Source organism: Brassica rapa, chromosome A06 (assembly GCF_000309985.2).
Source record: "Brassica rapa cultivar Chiifu-401-42 chromosome A06, CAAS_Brap_v3.01, whole genome shotgun sequence".
In the NCBI taxonomy this organism is placed as follows: domain Eukaryota; kingdom Viridiplantae; phylum Streptophyta; class Magnoliopsida; order Brassicales; family Brassicaceae; genus Brassica; species Brassica rapa.
The window spans coordinates 8,974,127-8,990,965 of record NC_024800.2 but is presented as its reverse complement, the minus strand read 5'-3'; the positions used below and the strand labels follow the sequence as shown (position 1 = coordinate 8,990,965).

The window sequence follows — 16,839 nt, the reverse complement described above, 5'->3', positions numbered from 1 at the left end:
AAAGTTTCAAAGTATAATAGGATATTACCCATATAACCTCTCGAATACAAATTATCAATATGTCGAAGATTTAATTGAATTAATATATATATACATATATAAGTATTTGATTGGTATAAATATAATGACAAAGTACCACCATTAACATATACCATTAGGCCGGCCACATCTAATCACTAAAACTGTTTTGTTATCTTAAAATAATCTGATCTCAAAACTTTTTTAAAATTTTTTTTTTTTTTGAAGAAGGGCATATTTTGTTTTGTTTATGATCTCTTACTTTTCGATATAATTTATATTGTGCTTTTTTTTTCAAAATAAACTGGTAGATGACATTATGAAAACATCGTTCTTGTTTGTTGTTTTACTTGCAAATAAAAATTAAAATAAATCAAACAGTACATTTAGGTCTAAGCACATTTACGTTTTAACATTAAACATCCAATAATGTATGCGATGGTACGATAAAAAGGAGAAATCTAATGAGCAACTCTTTTTATTTTTTTGGTCAAATCTAAATGAGCAACTCTTTCGCACAGATTTAACTTTTCTTGTTTGAAGTTTTGCGGGTAAAGGTTCATTGGACGTGGTCATGACTCATGAATATTTTAGTACAATTATTTTCCATTATCTTAACCACTTATAAACTCACTGTTTCGTGATGTGAAACTCAGGATCTGACAACTTCAATCTAAGGCAAAAAAAAAAACATATAAATCATTTATCTAGAAAACCTTCACGCTATTAAATATGTGATATTGCGACGGGACCTTCTTCTTGGTTATTTGAATTCTTCGTGAATGAAAGCCGTTTCCTCTAATCTGTCTTCCATGGTAATGCTTTGCCACTGCCTCCATTTACCGGAGAGAAGGAAAGGAAATGAGTTTATATGGGTGCTGATTTGTGATCAGGGGTCTGTCCTGTTTTGTAGTTATTCTGATGCCTTGATGTCTAAGGCTTGTAGGAGTGTCTGTTTCTCGAACATTTGAATTATTATAAGAAATTTCAGAAGGAAAAAAAAATTAAATATGTGATATTGAACCATTAATTTTAAAGATTTGAGAAAATAATTCTTCAAACCATTTGAAAACAATGGTGAGTAGCATTACGTCTCTACATTTTTAAATACTTATTATTTTCATTCAAATATTTTTTCTTTCGAAGCAAATTATGATTCTTTATAAACATTCCCTTTTAGTTGACAAAATATATACTACATTTTCCATGTCAAATAATACAGTGAGAGATGAGAGAATGATACGAAAAATAGTAATGCGCTATATGTCACGTGTCCTGTGAATTTAAAAAGATTCGGCTGAGTTTGAACGCAACCATTTTCCTAATCTTAATTTCCACATATCTGAAGTTAAATATTACAGAACTAACTATTTTATGCCTAGTAATTAGTTTATGGGTCATGAAAACGAAATTAAAATTTAGATGTTTGAGTCAAACATCCGGATAATCTTGTTTAATCGTTTGTAAACTAATTCATATTGCGTTGTAGGTGATGCTGTGACCACAAAGAATTCACGTCATTCTTAGGAAGATAACATATAACATTTTCTGGTATAATTTCACAATATCTGATTGTCCATGCCTCTTTTCCTTCTCCTAGTAATAGTTGAAGGCAACGAGTTTCATGTCTTATAAAGGCATGGGAATCTCTCTGTGATTGGTGCAGAGAGTATCGTTGTCCATAGTCCATCACGGCGCCTAAGTTGGTCACCAACAACCCTTTCAACTATTGACTCTTTTGAAGCTGTTTTTATTTGGATCAAAATATAGAATATGAAACGGATTCACCAACTCAAGTGGTGCATAGGTGTGAAGATGTTTACCAACACCGAGAATGGATTTGGTCCTTACTTTGACAATAATGGGTACTAAATGCTATGAACTACAATAGCAGTTAGTAATACTAATCTACAGCATGCCTGTTACATGAGACATTGACGTTTGGAGACACTATGTTTCAGATCAAAAGGAAGAGAAGACATTATTGCTATAATAATATATTATGGTATAAAAACAAAACTTAAAGTCGTGTTTCTTAGACAATACCAAGCAAGCAAAACCAATCTAATGTCTGTTGTCTGTGTGAAATCAATGAATCAGAGCTTCCACTTTTAAGAACAAAATAAATAGAAAACACCAAACACAACCCAAACTAATTAAAGATGAGGATCCAAACAAAAAGGGAAAGTGTGTGAGAGAGTGCCACTTTCATCATTTCTCTTTTTTTATATAAACCATAGATTTTCGGGAGAGAAGGAGAGATTTGCGTTACCGAGAAGGAACAATGCGAGGGCGACCAGAACTATGAGTCCAATCCACATCCACTGCTTCAGTTTTTTCTTGCTTCCTCGGTTCCTCAAAGGTAGTGGAATAGATTTCGACTTGTTTTGTTTGAGAAACTGTGATGATGCTTTGTGGGACTTCTTGATTTGTTGGCTCTCCTCAGCGGTTTGTTTCTTTGGAATATCAATCTCCCTTGGAGTTTCGATTACAGCTTCTGATGTCTCAGTTGGGTTTTCTGGTGTCTCTTCTGATGTAATAACTCCCTTTCTTCTCTCCTTCTTCCTTAGTTTCTTTTCTCGTTCCTACATAAGAGAGAGTTTGTGCATCAGATCAATGACAAGCACAAGAGTTTATGAATCATTCTTGTCCCAACTTAAACATACTGGTGAGAGAGACTAGATAATAATAATAAGTTACCTTTTCCTTTTCTTCAGCCTCCTTCTGAGCCTTAAGAGCAGCTCTTGCTTTTGCTTTTTCTTCTCTCTTCTTCTTCCTCTCCATTGCCTCTTTCGCTTTGGCTATTTCCTCCAAGCGATGCTGCTCCTTCATCTTCGCTGCTTCCTTTTGTTTCCTCTTCTCCTCTTCTTTCTTAATCTGTTCCTCTTCCTCTTTGGTCAACTTAGGTGTCTCTTCTTCTTCTTCCTTTGTTGCTGACTTCTCTATCTCCTCTTTTGCAGACACCAATTCCTTGACAATTTGTAGAGGCTGGTCTGGTTTGACGGCCTTCTTAGGTTTCGTGGTCTGGTTCTTCTGTTCAGCCGGTTTTGGAATATCCTTTCCATTGTTTTCAACTTTTGAACCTTCAAATTTAACGACCTTCTCTTCTTTTGCTAAAACTGGTGGAGCTGTCTCATGTTTCTCTGCCCTGTCACTCACAGTTCTAAATTTGTCCGTTCTTGCAGCATAAGTGATCCGGGGTGGTTCCTCATCAGGGCCAAGAGATCGTCCATCTAGTGTTCCTAATCTTCTTAACGTACTCCTTGTGTTGCATCTTACATAATAGCTACGGAACTCTTCGTTGTTGTTCCACATATTCATGAAATTCTCCACCTGTTTAAAGGCTATAATGAGTACCAAACCGACATACAGGGATTAAAACCGTAGTTGGAAATTTATTTGGCTTGTGCTTAAACCTGGTCAGAGCAAAGGCTTTGCAGGGCTGCCCTGTCTTTCTTCAAAGCCATTTCATTGGCTGCCCTTGAATCATCTCTATACTTGAAGAAATATTTGTTCTGCAATACCAAAAGGAAATTGTAAGAACATGAAGGATTTAATCAAAATATAGATGCAAGCATTTGTCAGTTTATGTCCGGTTCCAGATGCTCTTTGGGTACCTTTTCTCGTTGTTGTTTCTTCAAATCTTGTAGGTGCACAAATGCTTCCTGGCGAACGGCATCAGCAGCTCTGAACTGTTGTTGCAGTTTATTCTGCACTTCCCATTCCTCATCACACTTTTTCTTAGCAGCTTTTGTGACTGCTTCGACTTTTGAGAGATCGTTTCTGAGGGCGTCAAGTTCCTTTCTCAACATCTGTCATAATGAGAAATGTCACATTATGCACTGTGTAAATGATATCCGCAAAGAATGGACGAGATAGCTAAATCACCCTGATGGACGCTATGTAAATAGAAGGAAATAAAGCTCCTTCAACCGACAAAATAGGTTTGAATCAATGTAGAGAGAGAAGAATGAGACACAAAGATGACTGCTAGATGGCTTAGATTGTAGTGTACCTTCAAACGCTCTTCCGTTTTCTCTTTGTCATCTAATGCTTGCTTAACTTCATCCTTGGTACCCATACTCGAAGATATCTGACCACGGAGTTGCTTCAGCTGCTTTATTTCCCGAATGTATCCTTTTTCTTCACTCAGAGATAGAGTTTCGTGTTGTATCATGTGTTCCATATTATTCACCTGATTGGAGGCAGAGAAATAAGATAGATTAAGCATAATCAAGATTGTCAAGCAAAATATTGTAACAACAGTTTGCAGGAAATGTGATCTGCAGGGAGTCTTACCCTTGAATCAATATCGTCAACAGAGGCAGCACTCTTAACCCGGCTAATCACAGACTGAAGGGCCTCAATTTCCTGCCGTTTTGAATGCATTGCTTTTCTTGCAGATCTCTCTTCTGCCATGGCCGCCTTGTAACTGATATCATAGTCCTTGCATGTTGCCTAGAGATAATGATTTCAACAAATGTCAGAGCCAAATTTACTATAAAATGCTTTACGTTATGACAGATCTCAAAAGCATTTCTTACGCGTATCTTTTGGATGTCCTCTCTAAGAGCATCCCGACTCTGTGTTTTTTGATCAACCTGCGCTTCAGCATGCTTGAGTTGCTCAGCTAACTTCTCGTCATCATATCTTGGAACTCTAGGCAGAAAGTAGAATGGTCTTTTCTCTATCTCTGCCGCTACAGTGTTTCCTTCAGAAGCATCAAGCGCTGAACCTTCTGCTTTATCATCTGTTTTAGCAGCATCTCCTGAACACCAAAATGTAGATATACAGTCAACTCCAGCGTTTCCTCAAAAAAAAAAAAAACAAGTAAACAGCCTAATTTCATTTTATATCAACTTATTACCTCCTTTGATTTCAACATGTTGGCTTTCCACGCAGTCTGTAGCTCCTGTATGTTTGGTATCAGATGCAACTGAGGAAGTGGCGCCATCTGTCTCATTTTTTTCCTCCCTCGAATCATCCTCTTTACTTACCTTTATTAGATCATTGTTGTCGAGAGGGGCTTTTGTGCTGTCAAGGCTCTCAGTATTCGAATCGACTTCTTCATCTGGTTTCATCACAGATCTATCTTTTATGTCCGCGTCATTTATCTCAGGAACTTCTTCCGAAGGTGTATCCTCACACACATCAACAGCGATGGGAACGTTCACTTCTGAACCACAAAGGACTTCTCTGTTTATTTCACCAAATTGAATAGCGGGTGTAACAACATGTGGTTCAGTGCTTTCTTTAACTGGTTGCGCAGCTTCAGATTTCGTCGCAACAGCGCCTGTTTCTCCAACCGGTCCTTCTGCTGAGCTTTCTGCCAACTCAGAGACTGCGCTTTTGGAATCCAACAAGTTCGATGATCCATTGACGTTTGTAGAGATGGTGTCAGCACTCTCATTCCCAGAAAGATCCCCTGCAGGTAACTCTTTCACTTCCTCAGCAGAGGTTAGACAAACATCACCGCCAGTATCTAAGTCCCTTTCGGAGTTGTTCTCTTGAACTTTCTCAACTGGAGCATGTTTTTCATTCACGTCGGTAACTTCTTTTGACTGAACACTGCTATCGTCTTGGATCTTCTGGTTCGTAACAACACCATGATCCTCTGAGAAACCTTGACTTCTGGTGTCATCGTTTAGATTTACACTTGGATTATTGACAGAAGTTGCATCTTCATGTAGCTCATGGGATGGAAGTTTTTCAACAATCCCAGATATCACACCACGTTCTGATTCCTGCTGGTTAGTACAAGATGAGTCATCAGAAACGGGAGCTACCAGAACACTATCTTTGGAAACAATGACAGCATCACTGCTTTCTTCTGAAGCAGGGGCATCAAGAACTTCCGTAACTTCAGATGCTATCTGTTGTTTTCCATCTTCATCACAAGCAGGTTCGCTGGCATCTTGAGATTCTTGATGAGTAGTGATACTCTCATCAGAAACAGAAGCTTCAACAGCTCCAGCTTCAGATTGCACCTTGCTGTTGTCAACAAAAGCACTGTCCTGAATCGCTTCAGATTCTGGGTTGCTATTACCATTTTCAACAACACCATCTTCGCCAGATGTGTGGGATTCCAAGCTGACGTCAGTGAGAGTTTGACTATCATTCGGGACGTCAGTACTTACCTCTGATACACCAACCTCCACGGTTCCAGATTCTGGCAACACATCACCATCAGGAGCATTGACTTTTTCCGCCTCTGAAGTGAATGAGGCATCACCTGTTTTCTCAACTTCTGATTCTAACTGAGGGTGACCGTTCTCAGCAGAAACAGGTTCCAAAACTGCTACAGATTCAGATCCAGTGCGATCATTCACAGTTTCAGATCCATTAACGGTATCAGCTGGATCTGTTAGCGTAGGTTGTTCCAGACCCATGCCTCCATCACTGTGGTCAGTTGGAGAAGCCTTAGACTCACTTCCCTCATCTGAATCACCTAGGGAAGCCTTTGCTACGTCCTCGTTATGTTGAAGATCTTCAGAAACATCTACATCCAGATCAGATTTTTCTTGAGCTTCAGCCATATCTACGTCCAGATCAGATTTTTCTTGAGCTCCAGTCATATCCCCTTGATGCCCCTCCACATCTGTTTTAATCTCAGATTCGACTTTATCTTCAGGCTTTCCCTGCAAATCCGCAGGATCCTCCGCATTATTCTCTGGAATATCCCTGGATCCAACTTCAGAATCTTGATCCACTTCCTCAATAGATTCCACTTTACCATCAAGCCCAATTTCAAGATGCCCATTACCAGGATTCTCTTGATCCACACTTTTCTCAAGAAGATCCTCGGTTTCTGACTTTGGGATCTCAACGACTTCCTCTGGTCCATGAACTGCCTTCTCTTCTCCAGAGCTTTCCACGGTTTGACTACTTGTAGCCTCCACCTTACCTTCCTCAGGACTCAGAACCTCTCCCTCCTTAAGATCTTTCTCCACAATGGCATCATCAACCGCCTCAACAGAATCAGACACGACGGGATCATCTCCCACGGTATCGTTCTCCGTAACGAAAACGTAGGAACCATCCGTATCCTCCTTCTCGTTTCCGCCACCGTTGCCGTTGCCGTTGCCATTGTTGCCGCCACGGCTGATCTCATCCCCAACGTCCTCTTTGGAGGCCGGAGCTACCACCTCCTGTTTGTTCTCAGCCGCATTCTCCATATCAACCTTCACCGACACCTCTCCTTGGTCTCTCTCCACCTCCACCGGCATTTTCACAGCTTGCACCGACGAATCACGGCTAATCAAAACGCGAACGAATCGATCAGATCAAACGAAATTGCAACCAGATCTAGCGAAAATTAAGAGAAAACACGCGATGATAAAAAATTGACGAGAGACTAAACCGACATTGACGGAGATCAGAGAAAGTTCCGGAAAAATAAAATAATAATAATAATAATTCAACAAACCTTGAGATCAGGCTTGTCGCCGGAGATTTCGAATGGTGAAAGAGCTAGATCGGAAAGGTAGACAATGCCGACGATTTGATAGAGGAAAGGAATTTGAGAGCGAGGAAAAGAGTTCGACGCGAGAGAGAGAGAGAGAGAGAGAGAGAGAGAGAGATGAAGAAGAAAACAGCTGGCTCAGGCAAGCTGTATAAGGACGAGAATGGGAACGTCCAGTAGAGCCTCTTTTTCGCACAGAGGCTTCCTTAAACAGATTATTATTTTTTTATTTGTATTTCTCTATTAACCTATGCATTTATCTTCATAAATAAATAGCGAGATGGTATAACTACCTAAGTTTTTTTTTTTGGTAATCTATAACTACCAAAGTTTTAATGTATGATTACAAATACTATCAATATTGATAACTTCAATATATGTTTTGGTTATTATATTCATAATTATTACCATTAAAAAGTGGATTTTACCTCATCAAATATATAGCTTAGTTGATTATGAAGTTTATCCAAATACTTATTACGGGAAAATACTCCAAGATAAATATTTGTGACTACGTAGAGTTTAGATGTAATTTATAAGTTTCATAATTTGTCTTATTTTGTACTATCGGATAATGCATGCGAATGAATTTTGGTTTTAAATTAAAAGATGAAAAAGAGGATCCAACTAGGAAACGCAAAGAGGATTTTTATTTGCTTGTGGATATGAATTTATTTTTAGGCACATCTTAGGGGATAAATTAAGATTAAAAGTACAATTATCTTTTGCAACTACTAGCTAGTATCTTTTACAGCTAACATATTTAATGTTGAGAGACACCTCAATAATCGATTAACCCTTTTAAAATGTTAGAAAAAAATGATTAGAGTATATTTGCATGTCTCCAGTAGTTTTTTTATTGAAAAAGTTGATATAAACCATATATCAAAATTTATCCGATAGTTTTTTTTGTCAGCAACAAATTTATCCGGTAGTTAAATCATCAAAATTTGATATAAAGCATATATATACAAATTATTACTCATTTATAAATAATTTTTATTCATTTTAAGTTAAAAATATATTACATTGGTACGTTGATACCATAATTTAAAAGACCATATAGTAATACTAAAAATTAAGAGTATTTATAAACCAGATTCTATTTTAATTATAAAATTATTGTAGAAAATATTTTTACTTAATCATATTATTTTCAGACAAAAATTATATTCTCTATATTTAGCAAAAAAAAAAAGCATTCATCCTAATTTTAGAAAATTCATGATAAGAATACATTCTAACAAAGGATATGGTTCTAGGAAGAATATTGATAGTTTCGGGTCGGGTCGGAGAAAGCAGCGCGTGAGGAGGATGGGACCCGCTGTTGCCAAAACGGATATGCGCTTTCTGTTATACACGTAAAACAATGTTCTTCTTCTTAGAGTTAGGGATTCTCTCGCTCATGAATTATTTGATTGCTTGCTGATGTTCCTTCCTACATCAAAAGCAAATGATGATGTAATTTCTTATCTCTTAACTCGATGCTACATTGAAATACTAAAATAATTATATACAGCTTGTGGATATGGATTAGTCTGTGGCATTCAGTTGTTAAAAAAAAAAACATTTTGTTCACGTAACAAAAAACATTCGAAAACGGAACATATGTTATTACTGAAAATGTTTTAGAAATATGAAAATTAAGTTGTCAGGAAAATTAAATCATCTACCTAGTCTGCATATCGCTGTGAGCCTGTGACATGGATCTATTGATACCCTATGCAGCTAATGCTTGTGGTCATAATCTATCAATCAATTCATGGTCCATCCCATTTTCGAATAGGTTGATGAGAATTTCTCCTTTTCAACCTCTCGACTGAAGTTGATGTGCATACTAAATTTTACAATAATCCATCGTTGAATTCGGTGGTAAAATTTAATATTCCAAAGCATATTATATAGTGAACATATCACGACATTAGCTTATTGATTTTGGCTAAGTTTAGCTTATTGAATTTGGCTAATTGTACTTGTGGATTAACCGTTAACAAGCAAAAAAAAACCTTTAATTTATTAAAAAAAAGAAAAGAATTGAAAGCAACGTTAATACGCGTACCAAATTCTAACTAGTTTGGTAGTTTTAGATTTGGCAACAAAGTAAGTAGCCGCTAATATATATTATTAGTAATAACAATATACCAACTTGAATTACTAATTGATGACAGCTATACAAATATATATAATTCAGAATGTACTAATATTAGGGGTTGATCTTTTTAATTTGGATTTTAACTTTTTAGCAAATAAAAAATCTCCTTTAAAAATTAATTTTAGGTGTGAAGAGAGATTGTAAATTAAAATTATAAATTCCCACGATCTTCAAAAAAAAAAAAATACTACACGAGATATATAAAAATTATATGTAGAAATTTTATTATTTTGAATTTTGTGGAGTGACCTAGTTGGAGGCTTCTAAATTGCACGAAATGATAGTGTATATATTTAGTAACTAGTGGACGAACCCCGATCTTATTTCTCTTCACGTTTTGTGAAATGTATAGGGTCAATGCGTGAAGCGGTGAGTTTTAGGTTGGTGGCATGTCACGTCGCGATCCATCTTTTGACCTTGTCAATTCTCTGTAATGGTTCTCTATATGTTTATCTATGCAAGAACTAGTAATGTTGACACGGTTCCTCACATGGAAAGTCGGTTCTTCACATGGGAAGTCATGTATACATATCAAAAGTGTTCTTTAAAATACTACCTTTTGACACTCTTTCATACAATATAAAACTAGATAAGTATATCATCGAATATGTTTATATTCCACGGAGGACTAGTAAATATTTGTTTAACGCTTGCAGTTATATATATGGTTCATGTTCAAATTCATTCTATTTGAATAATACTATATAACTAGGTAATAATCCGCGCTTTGTGCGGAATGTGATTATTAGTTTTATTATTTTTAATAAAAACACATTAAATCTGTTTAATCTGGATATCAGTTCGATTTTAAGTTATTTTTTGATTTTTGATCTCCTAAAATATAACTATTATTTTAAATTAATATTTATTTTGGTTTATTCTGTTAGAATGTTTGATTTTTTAGTTTTTCGATAAAAACCAAAAATTACTATTATTTGTTTATTTTATGTTATAAATTTTAGATAATCGTCATGTCGAACTAAAGGTTTCATACCATAGTTTGTAAACGGATAATAGTTTAAGAAAAAAAAAGAAAATTATTAAGACAAATCATTTCACTATAATTTGGTCGGTAGTGAAAGAATCATTAAGAAAAAAAATATTTAAACTTCAAAAAAAAAAAATACTTCAGTGGTGGTAAATACTTATAAAGTGCTCACATCAAGGTGCACATGTATGTGTATGTAAAAGTATATAAAAATAAATGACAAATATATAAAGATATTGCTAATTAATATTAAATGATATTTTTGTTCTAAATAATACATGAAAGATAAAATTAATTAAAAATTAAAAATTAAAAAGGCCTTGACATTAGTGAATTTTTTCATATAAAAAATTAGTTGTATCCGTAAATAGAGGTGAGCACAGATCGAATATCACGTTATTTGGAGGCATTCATGTTGATTCAATCTTTAGCCACCTGGATAGTCGGTGACTCTGATAACCGAAATGATTTAGAATTTTAAAGAATATTCAATTTGATCCGTAAATAAAACAAAATTTAAAAAATAATTGAAAAATTAATAATAACGTATTATTACAAAAATAAAATATTATTGAACTTTTTAAATTTTAATACCTAATATAATAAATTTAATTCATAAAAATATTGTAAAACTTATATAAACTATAATATATATAACATATATATATATAATTCTGTACATATATGTATATATATGCATATAACATATCGAATTTGATATCCGTTCCTGAAAATATTGGTATTTGTGATTTGCTTTTTTTAATTGTATTTTAGTAATTGATTTGCTTTGTAGAGTTACGAATATTCATATTTTTTTTGTTCAAATCAAAACGGATAACGAATTGAATCAAAATTTATAAATATTTTGCCCAACTTTATCTGTAAACAATAAAAATAATTTATATATATAGTTTAGCTTTTGATTCGTTATTTGTTTTGATTCGAACCGAAAAATCTAAAGTTTTATTGGAACCATGCATATGAGTTTTATACTAAAAAATACAAAGTATATAGTGTGATGAATATAGTGTGAACGCGTTAGCATATTTATTATCAAATCATTGTGAAACTGCCACGTGTCTAGTATAATGTGAATGCAATTATTACAATGTTTCTCCTTTAATATATAAGGGATACTATAATCTCAAGAATGTAGATCTACTCAGTAAAATATACAAACTATATCACGACAGAGCTTAATGCAACAATTTTACTAACGTAAAATATTATCTATCCCGCTATATAAACTGATCTAACAATGAATTTTGTCACTAACTTTGATAGATGTAAATATGTCATGCAGCTGTGAACTCGCTGGGAGAAAAAGAAAACATCATAACAATTAACTATCTTATACTTCCTCCGTTTTATTTTAGTTGTCATTCTAAGTTTATGCACATAGATTAAAAAAACATATGATTTTGTATATTTTTTAAAATAAACACATAATTACTTAAATACCTAATCATATTTCAACAAAAAAAAAATAAAATAAAAAATCTTATTAATAAATTTTGCATTAAAACTCTAAAACAATACTTATTTTGAAATGAAATTTTTTCCTACAATGATAATTAAATCGAAACGAAGGAAGTATATGTAAAATCATAACATATAACAGTTTTGATATATCATTGATGGCCTAGTTGTTTCAAATGAGATCTTCACACATGACTACCATAGGTCGCAAGTTCAACTCTCTGTCAGCGGGGTGATATTGAAATTTCTCCAAAAAATTCTATCGCAGATGGCCAACGCTAATGGATTCTTCTGGATGCGTGGCTTTTCGGATTGGGGTCAATCACTATTAAAAATTTACCTACAACAATATTTACTATTTTTTTATATATATGTAAAATCTCAATTGGTTAAAATCTATTTCGCAATAAGTATCTCCGGCAAGCTTTTAAAGATAATGCAACCAGACGCAACGTCACATGATTATTGCTATGGCTACTTGGGTTTTCAACTTTTTGCCTCTTGGAACATTTTGATTTCCACTTCTTCGCAATATGTCACACGCTTACATACGTGAGACGTGTGATAACTGATAAGTGAGTCTATATATGTGGTTTGTTCTTTTGTTTGTTGGGTTGTGAGCAATCTCTACATTAAGTCGGTTGATCTATTTTTGATACGTGTTACATATTTTTTTGTTCCTTATAGGAAAATTCATGTTTTAAAACAATATCATCTTTGAGATCCATTGATCACTCCTTTGAAAAAACTAGAGATATTTTTGGGATATTTATTTATTTTGTCCGCCCAGTTTTCACATGATCACACATGAACCTTGTGTCTCATATGCATGTGCTTCCTTTCACTACTAATCTAAGATTGCATTCAAAGTAATCAGCTCCCCATGTCACTGTCATTAATTTAAAGTCTTCCCATTCCTCTTTCATTATTACACGCACACTATATTTTTCAACGATTCTTGTTGTGAAAAATTAAAAATTTGACCTTTATAGTATCAATACAATACTAAAAGCTGAATATCCTCAATGGAGAGGGAGTCCACCTCAGCAAATAAAATCAACGAATGAGGAAATGCTATACTGCCACGTCAATTTAATTTATCTCGCACATCATATTTACTGGGCTTATGACAAATCAAAGTGGCCCATTATAACACTGCCCATCTCGCGCTCATAGCAAACAACGCAACTTTTCCGCTCCACCACCATCGTTTCCGATTTCTATGAATCTCCGTTTCAGAGTTTTGATAACACATTCAATTCACTTCTTTGACTCTTATCTTCATGAGATCTTTTCCTTCACCTCCCTTTGTTTTCCATCTTATATAACTCCTTTATCGATATTTAAATCAAACCACATCGTAGAACCTCTATACAAGAATATCAAGCTATGGCCATGAAAATCAAGCTATGGCTATGGATGATAAACAGTTTGCAGCTCCAAAGCTTCGGCTAGAACCGAACTCCGGCGATATCGACCACCACATCCATGGCTAATAATCCAGCGAAATCCACTCCAACTAAGAAACAAGGAGTTGGTCTCTATGACGGCTCCCTCAAGCGTGTAGCTCCATCTACAGCCCTGAATCATGCACAAAGCGGGATCCTCATAGGACTTGATCTTTTATTTATCGGCAAACGGTATGAGCTGATATGCTAAACCCCTGAATTTCATAAATTTTTTTGTATAATCTAACCTATTCTACACCTCAAAATGAATCTGTGATACAAGGTGCATAGCTCAGAACCGAGTAAGCCGGTTTAAATGTTTTCTGAAGCGTGGATCTCAGCCTCTTTTACCTCTTATCTCAAAAGATGACACTTTCAGAGTCCTTTCCGAGCTTCACGAACAGAGTTTAGCGATTGAGTTCAGCAGATCAGGTTCCATTCATCCAAAAAGATTGAAACGAGTTGTGTTCTCAGAGCTGATCTCTGCGGTGATCTCTGCTAAGGTTTAGGTTTTGTCGTCGAATACAATTTAATTATGCACATTATTACGTGGCGATTTGATTCAAATTATTTTGCTTCTTTTTGGTTGGTTGTGTTTGCTTAATTAATTAATTAATGTTCGTCTCTATTGGAATGCAGATAAAGATCTAGAGTTACGGAAGCACACGCTGAGATCATCGCAGTAAGGTTGTCCTAGAGACAAACAGAGAGAGAGGTTTTGAAGAGGTTTGTTGTTGTCTGATTTTTTCTATTTTTTGTTTTGTGTTTATGTTCGTTTAATATTTAGCAAATTCTTCTCTTTGGAAAGGTGTGAAACTTAAATCAGGGCCAAAAATACATGTGTTTGTGGAATGGACTATGCAGATGGAGTATTACTTCGATGGGTTGCTCTTCTTTTATAGCAGCTGAAATCAATTATAGAGAAACCAACACTAGAGTTGTTTAAATTTAATTCAGTATGAAAACCATCTGAGCACGACGATGACATTGAGATACTGACTCATGAAGAGAGAGAATGCTTGAGAAGAATCTGACTGAATATGAACAGCAGCTTGGTTCTTGGTAAGAGCCTCCAAATCTGTTCTTCGCTTCTTCTTATTCCTTTTCGAAAGGTTACCAGATTGGTTTACACAATTTTCAATATGTATCTGTTTCATTATTTAGGTAGAAGAGGATTCTTTGATGGTGTAATGAAAATTTTGCATCAGCATTGGAAGCACAAGGAGGTTGCATTGGTTTGAAGACTTCGAAGCGAACTGTGATTTAAAGGAGGAATCTCTAGGCTAAGCTCGAACTAAGGATGACAGTGGAGTGATCTCTGCAACTTATTGTTAACAAGAATTTTGTTGATTATACACTAACGTTCATATATATATTTGGCGAGAACTACAAACATCCTTCATCAAAACTGATACCACAGAATTTTTGAGGAAAAGAACAGTGATACAAACGTCTGTTTAAAAGCTCGGTGTAAGTATAATGAATGAAAATCTCTCCTATCATTAATTTGATTGAGAGAATGCTTTTGTATACCCCGCTTGAATGGATCGTTACTCAGTTATGTTGTTGTTGCAGTCGCTGAATTTCTTTGCTTACCAGAGAAAGCACCATTGAAGATATGAAGGAGTTTGGTAAATCTTCAAGACTCTGCTTTTGAGTTATGTTGATGCAAGTGGGAGCTGTAACAAAATTACGTTCTTTGGTTGGATCACATTATTTTTCATTTACTGTGGTAGTATATGAATTACTATAAAAGGAGTTCCCTTTTCCTCTTCTTCAGTTGCTGAGCTTCTGCTAAGTGAGTTCATTCCACAGATCTTACCATCTGAGACTTGCTGTGTTGGATTAAGTGTCGATGAACTTGCAGGGTGATAGTAGATCTGGGAGGGAAGTGGTGGCGTTGGGAAAGAAGATGGTTGTGAAGCAAGTGAAAGAGACAATTGTGCAGGAGATGGGTATGAAGGTGCTGCAGATTCTATTGAATCCTTTTCTTTCTGTGTGAGAGATAGAAACGCAAAAGAGAGGTTATGTATCAACAAATGTAAAAGTTTCAAAGATGTGAGAAAACTCAACTATAGGTGAAACAAGCTTTACCTGCTCAAAGACTGTATCCATGGAAGAATTTCTTGGAAAAGATAAATCTGCCAAAATATTCATTAATGTCATGTAAGATTATTATGATCTGTAGACAGATGCATAGGCAAGTCAAGAAGCAAGTAGAGAAGTCATATCAAGAGAAACATGATTTAACAGGTTCTGAAAAATACTATCTAAAAGTCTCAAGTGAATAACACACCATACATGTGTTCCCTCAAGCTAAAAAAAATACTAAACAAGCTGAACTTATTTTACCTGAGGCCGGAGACTTCTGCATCGTCTGTGTCCGAAAGCTGTCCAAAGGGGAACCTTGAGATGATAAAAAATCAGAGTTGATGTCAGACACATCGTTCTGGCTAATCCCATCAGACAACCAACTAAGAGAGGCTTCTTCACCAGCTACACGGCCTCTGTTATGATTATCCCAGCGGAAGCTCCAAGTAGTAGAATGCCTCCTCTCAGCAGCTGATGATGAGTTAGGCAGGAGGACCATTTTGTCACGAGGAGCAACACAACACGCGTTCCCCATTACCTTGAGGACGAGAATGACCATTACCTTGAGGACGAGAATGACGAGAGAGTCTAGCACAACTTTATCCAAACTATTTTTGAACTCTCTATTCTTGCATTTTTTTATATATAATGAATAATAACTTGTGAAGTTAGGATATTTCCTCCCAAGCATGTGTTGTGTTTTCGTAATTATAAAGTTAGGTTTTAAAATTTTTAATACATAAAAGACTGTTACGTCTTATATTGTGATCTGCACCTATTTACATTACACTCTATTTGTGTCGTTTATTTTATTGCCGATGATGAAATGAATAAAAAAAGCAGAGCGGATCATTAACTTGGATCACAGTACAACAATATTGATCTCGATGTTTAGATCTTTCTCTTCGAGTTATTAATTTACAAAAAAAAAATCTTTTTAGAATAATATATTTTCTGTTAAAAAAGGTATTTGATTTTAAGATATATGAATGGTTGATTAATTGTTATAGATAAAACTTTTTATGTTACTATTGTTCAACTATAAGGTGTATAGAAAATATTTACCATAAATGTATATGCATTTTAAGTATAAAATGACAAAATAACATTTAAATATTTTTAAATACTTATAAAGTTTAAAGATAAACTTCACTATGAATAAAATACAGGCAAACTATACAATATATTATTATATTTATAT

General features: G+C 35.0%; 2 protein-coding genes and 1 long non-coding RNA gene across 11 annotated transcripts; 1 reads left to right on the top strand and 2 right to left on the bottom strand.

Annotated features, from left to right (window-relative positions):
* Nucleotides 1–1,993: 1,993 nt before the first annotated feature.
* On the bottom strand, nucleotides 1,994–7,716 carry LOC103872890 (dentin sialophosphoprotein). Of its 2 annotated transcripts, none has more exons than XM_009151329.3 (9): nucleotides 7,445–7,716; nucleotides 4,886–7,272; nucleotides 4,563–4,786; nucleotides 4,318–4,476; nucleotides 4,034–4,213; nucleotides 3,636–3,830; nucleotides 3,435–3,533; nucleotides 2,719–3,351; nucleotides 1,994–2,603 (listed from the first exon to the last, which is right to left on the bottom strand). In XM_009151329.3, exons 2-9 carry the CDS (start codon nucleotides 7,242–7,244, stop codon nucleotides 2,244–2,246), a joined length of 4,209 nt encoding a protein of 1,402 aa, XP_009149577.2. In that variant the 5' UTR covers nucleotides 7,245–7,272; nucleotides 7,445–7,716; the 3' UTR covers nucleotides 1,994–2,243. The 2 variants fall into 2 exon arrangements, with proteins under 2 accessions (XP_009149577.2, XP_009149578.2); XM_009151330.3 differs by having other exon boundaries at nucleotides 4,886–7,323; nucleotides 7,445–7,640.
* A 6,106-nt stretch (nucleotides 7,717–13,822) lies between these two features.
* On the top strand, nucleotides 13,823–15,707 carry LOC103872889. Of its 8 annotated transcripts, none has more exons than XR_004448208.1 (4): nucleotides 13,823–14,273; nucleotides 14,356–14,609; nucleotides 14,712–15,345; nucleotides 15,415–15,703. It is a non-coding gene; the product is annotated as an uncharacterized LOC103872889 (long non-coding RNA). The 8 variants fall into 8 exon arrangements; XR_004448211.1 differs by lacking the exon at nucleotides 15,415–15,703 and having other exon boundaries at nucleotides 13,823–13,979; nucleotides 14,187–14,273; nucleotides 14,712–15,256; XR_004448212.1 differs by lacking the exon at nucleotides 15,415–15,703 and having other exon boundaries at nucleotides 13,823–14,050; nucleotides 14,187–14,273; nucleotides 14,412–14,609; nucleotides 14,712–15,256.
* On the bottom strand, nucleotides 14,901–16,443 carry LOC108872347. Its single transcript, XM_018659822.2, has 3 exons — nucleotides 15,900–16,443; nucleotides 15,642–15,688; nucleotides 14,901–15,541 (listed from the first exon to the last, which is right to left on the bottom strand). The coding sequence occupies exons 1-3, from the start codon at nucleotides 16,327–16,329 to the stop codon at nucleotides 15,272–15,274; spliced, it is 747 nt and encodes a 248-aa protein (XP_018515338.2). The 5' UTR covers nucleotides 16,330–16,443; the 3' UTR covers nucleotides 14,901–15,271.
* Nucleotides 16,444–16,839: the final 396 nt, after the last annotated feature.

Bases quoted from the DNA above. Each gene is read 5' to 3' on its own strand.
- LOC103872890 (XM_009151329.3), bottom strand. From the start codon at position 7,244: ATGCCGGTGGAGGTGGAGAGAGACCAAGGAGAGGTGTCGGTGAAGGTT. The intron at 4,214-4,317 runs GTAAGACTCCCT...GCCTCCAATCAG, and splicing joins TTGACGATATTGATTCAAGG to GTGAATAATATGGAACACAT. The intron at 3,831-4,033 runs GTACACTACAAT...TCATTATGACAG, and splicing joins AAACGGAAGAGCGTTTGAAG to ATGTTGAGAAAGGAACTTGA.
- LOC108872347 (XM_018659822.2), bottom strand. From the start codon at position 16,329: ATGCTTGGGAGGAAATATCCTAACTTCACAAGTTATTATTCATTATAT. The intron at 15,689-15,899 runs GTAAAATAAGTT...ATATTTTGGCAG, and splicing joins GCAGAAGTCTCCGGCCTCAG to ATTTATCTTTTCCAAGAAAT. The intron at 15,542-15,641 runs GTAAAGCTTGTT...TCTCTCACACAG, and splicing joins TGGATACAGTCTTTGAGCAG to AAAGAAAAGGATTCAATAGA.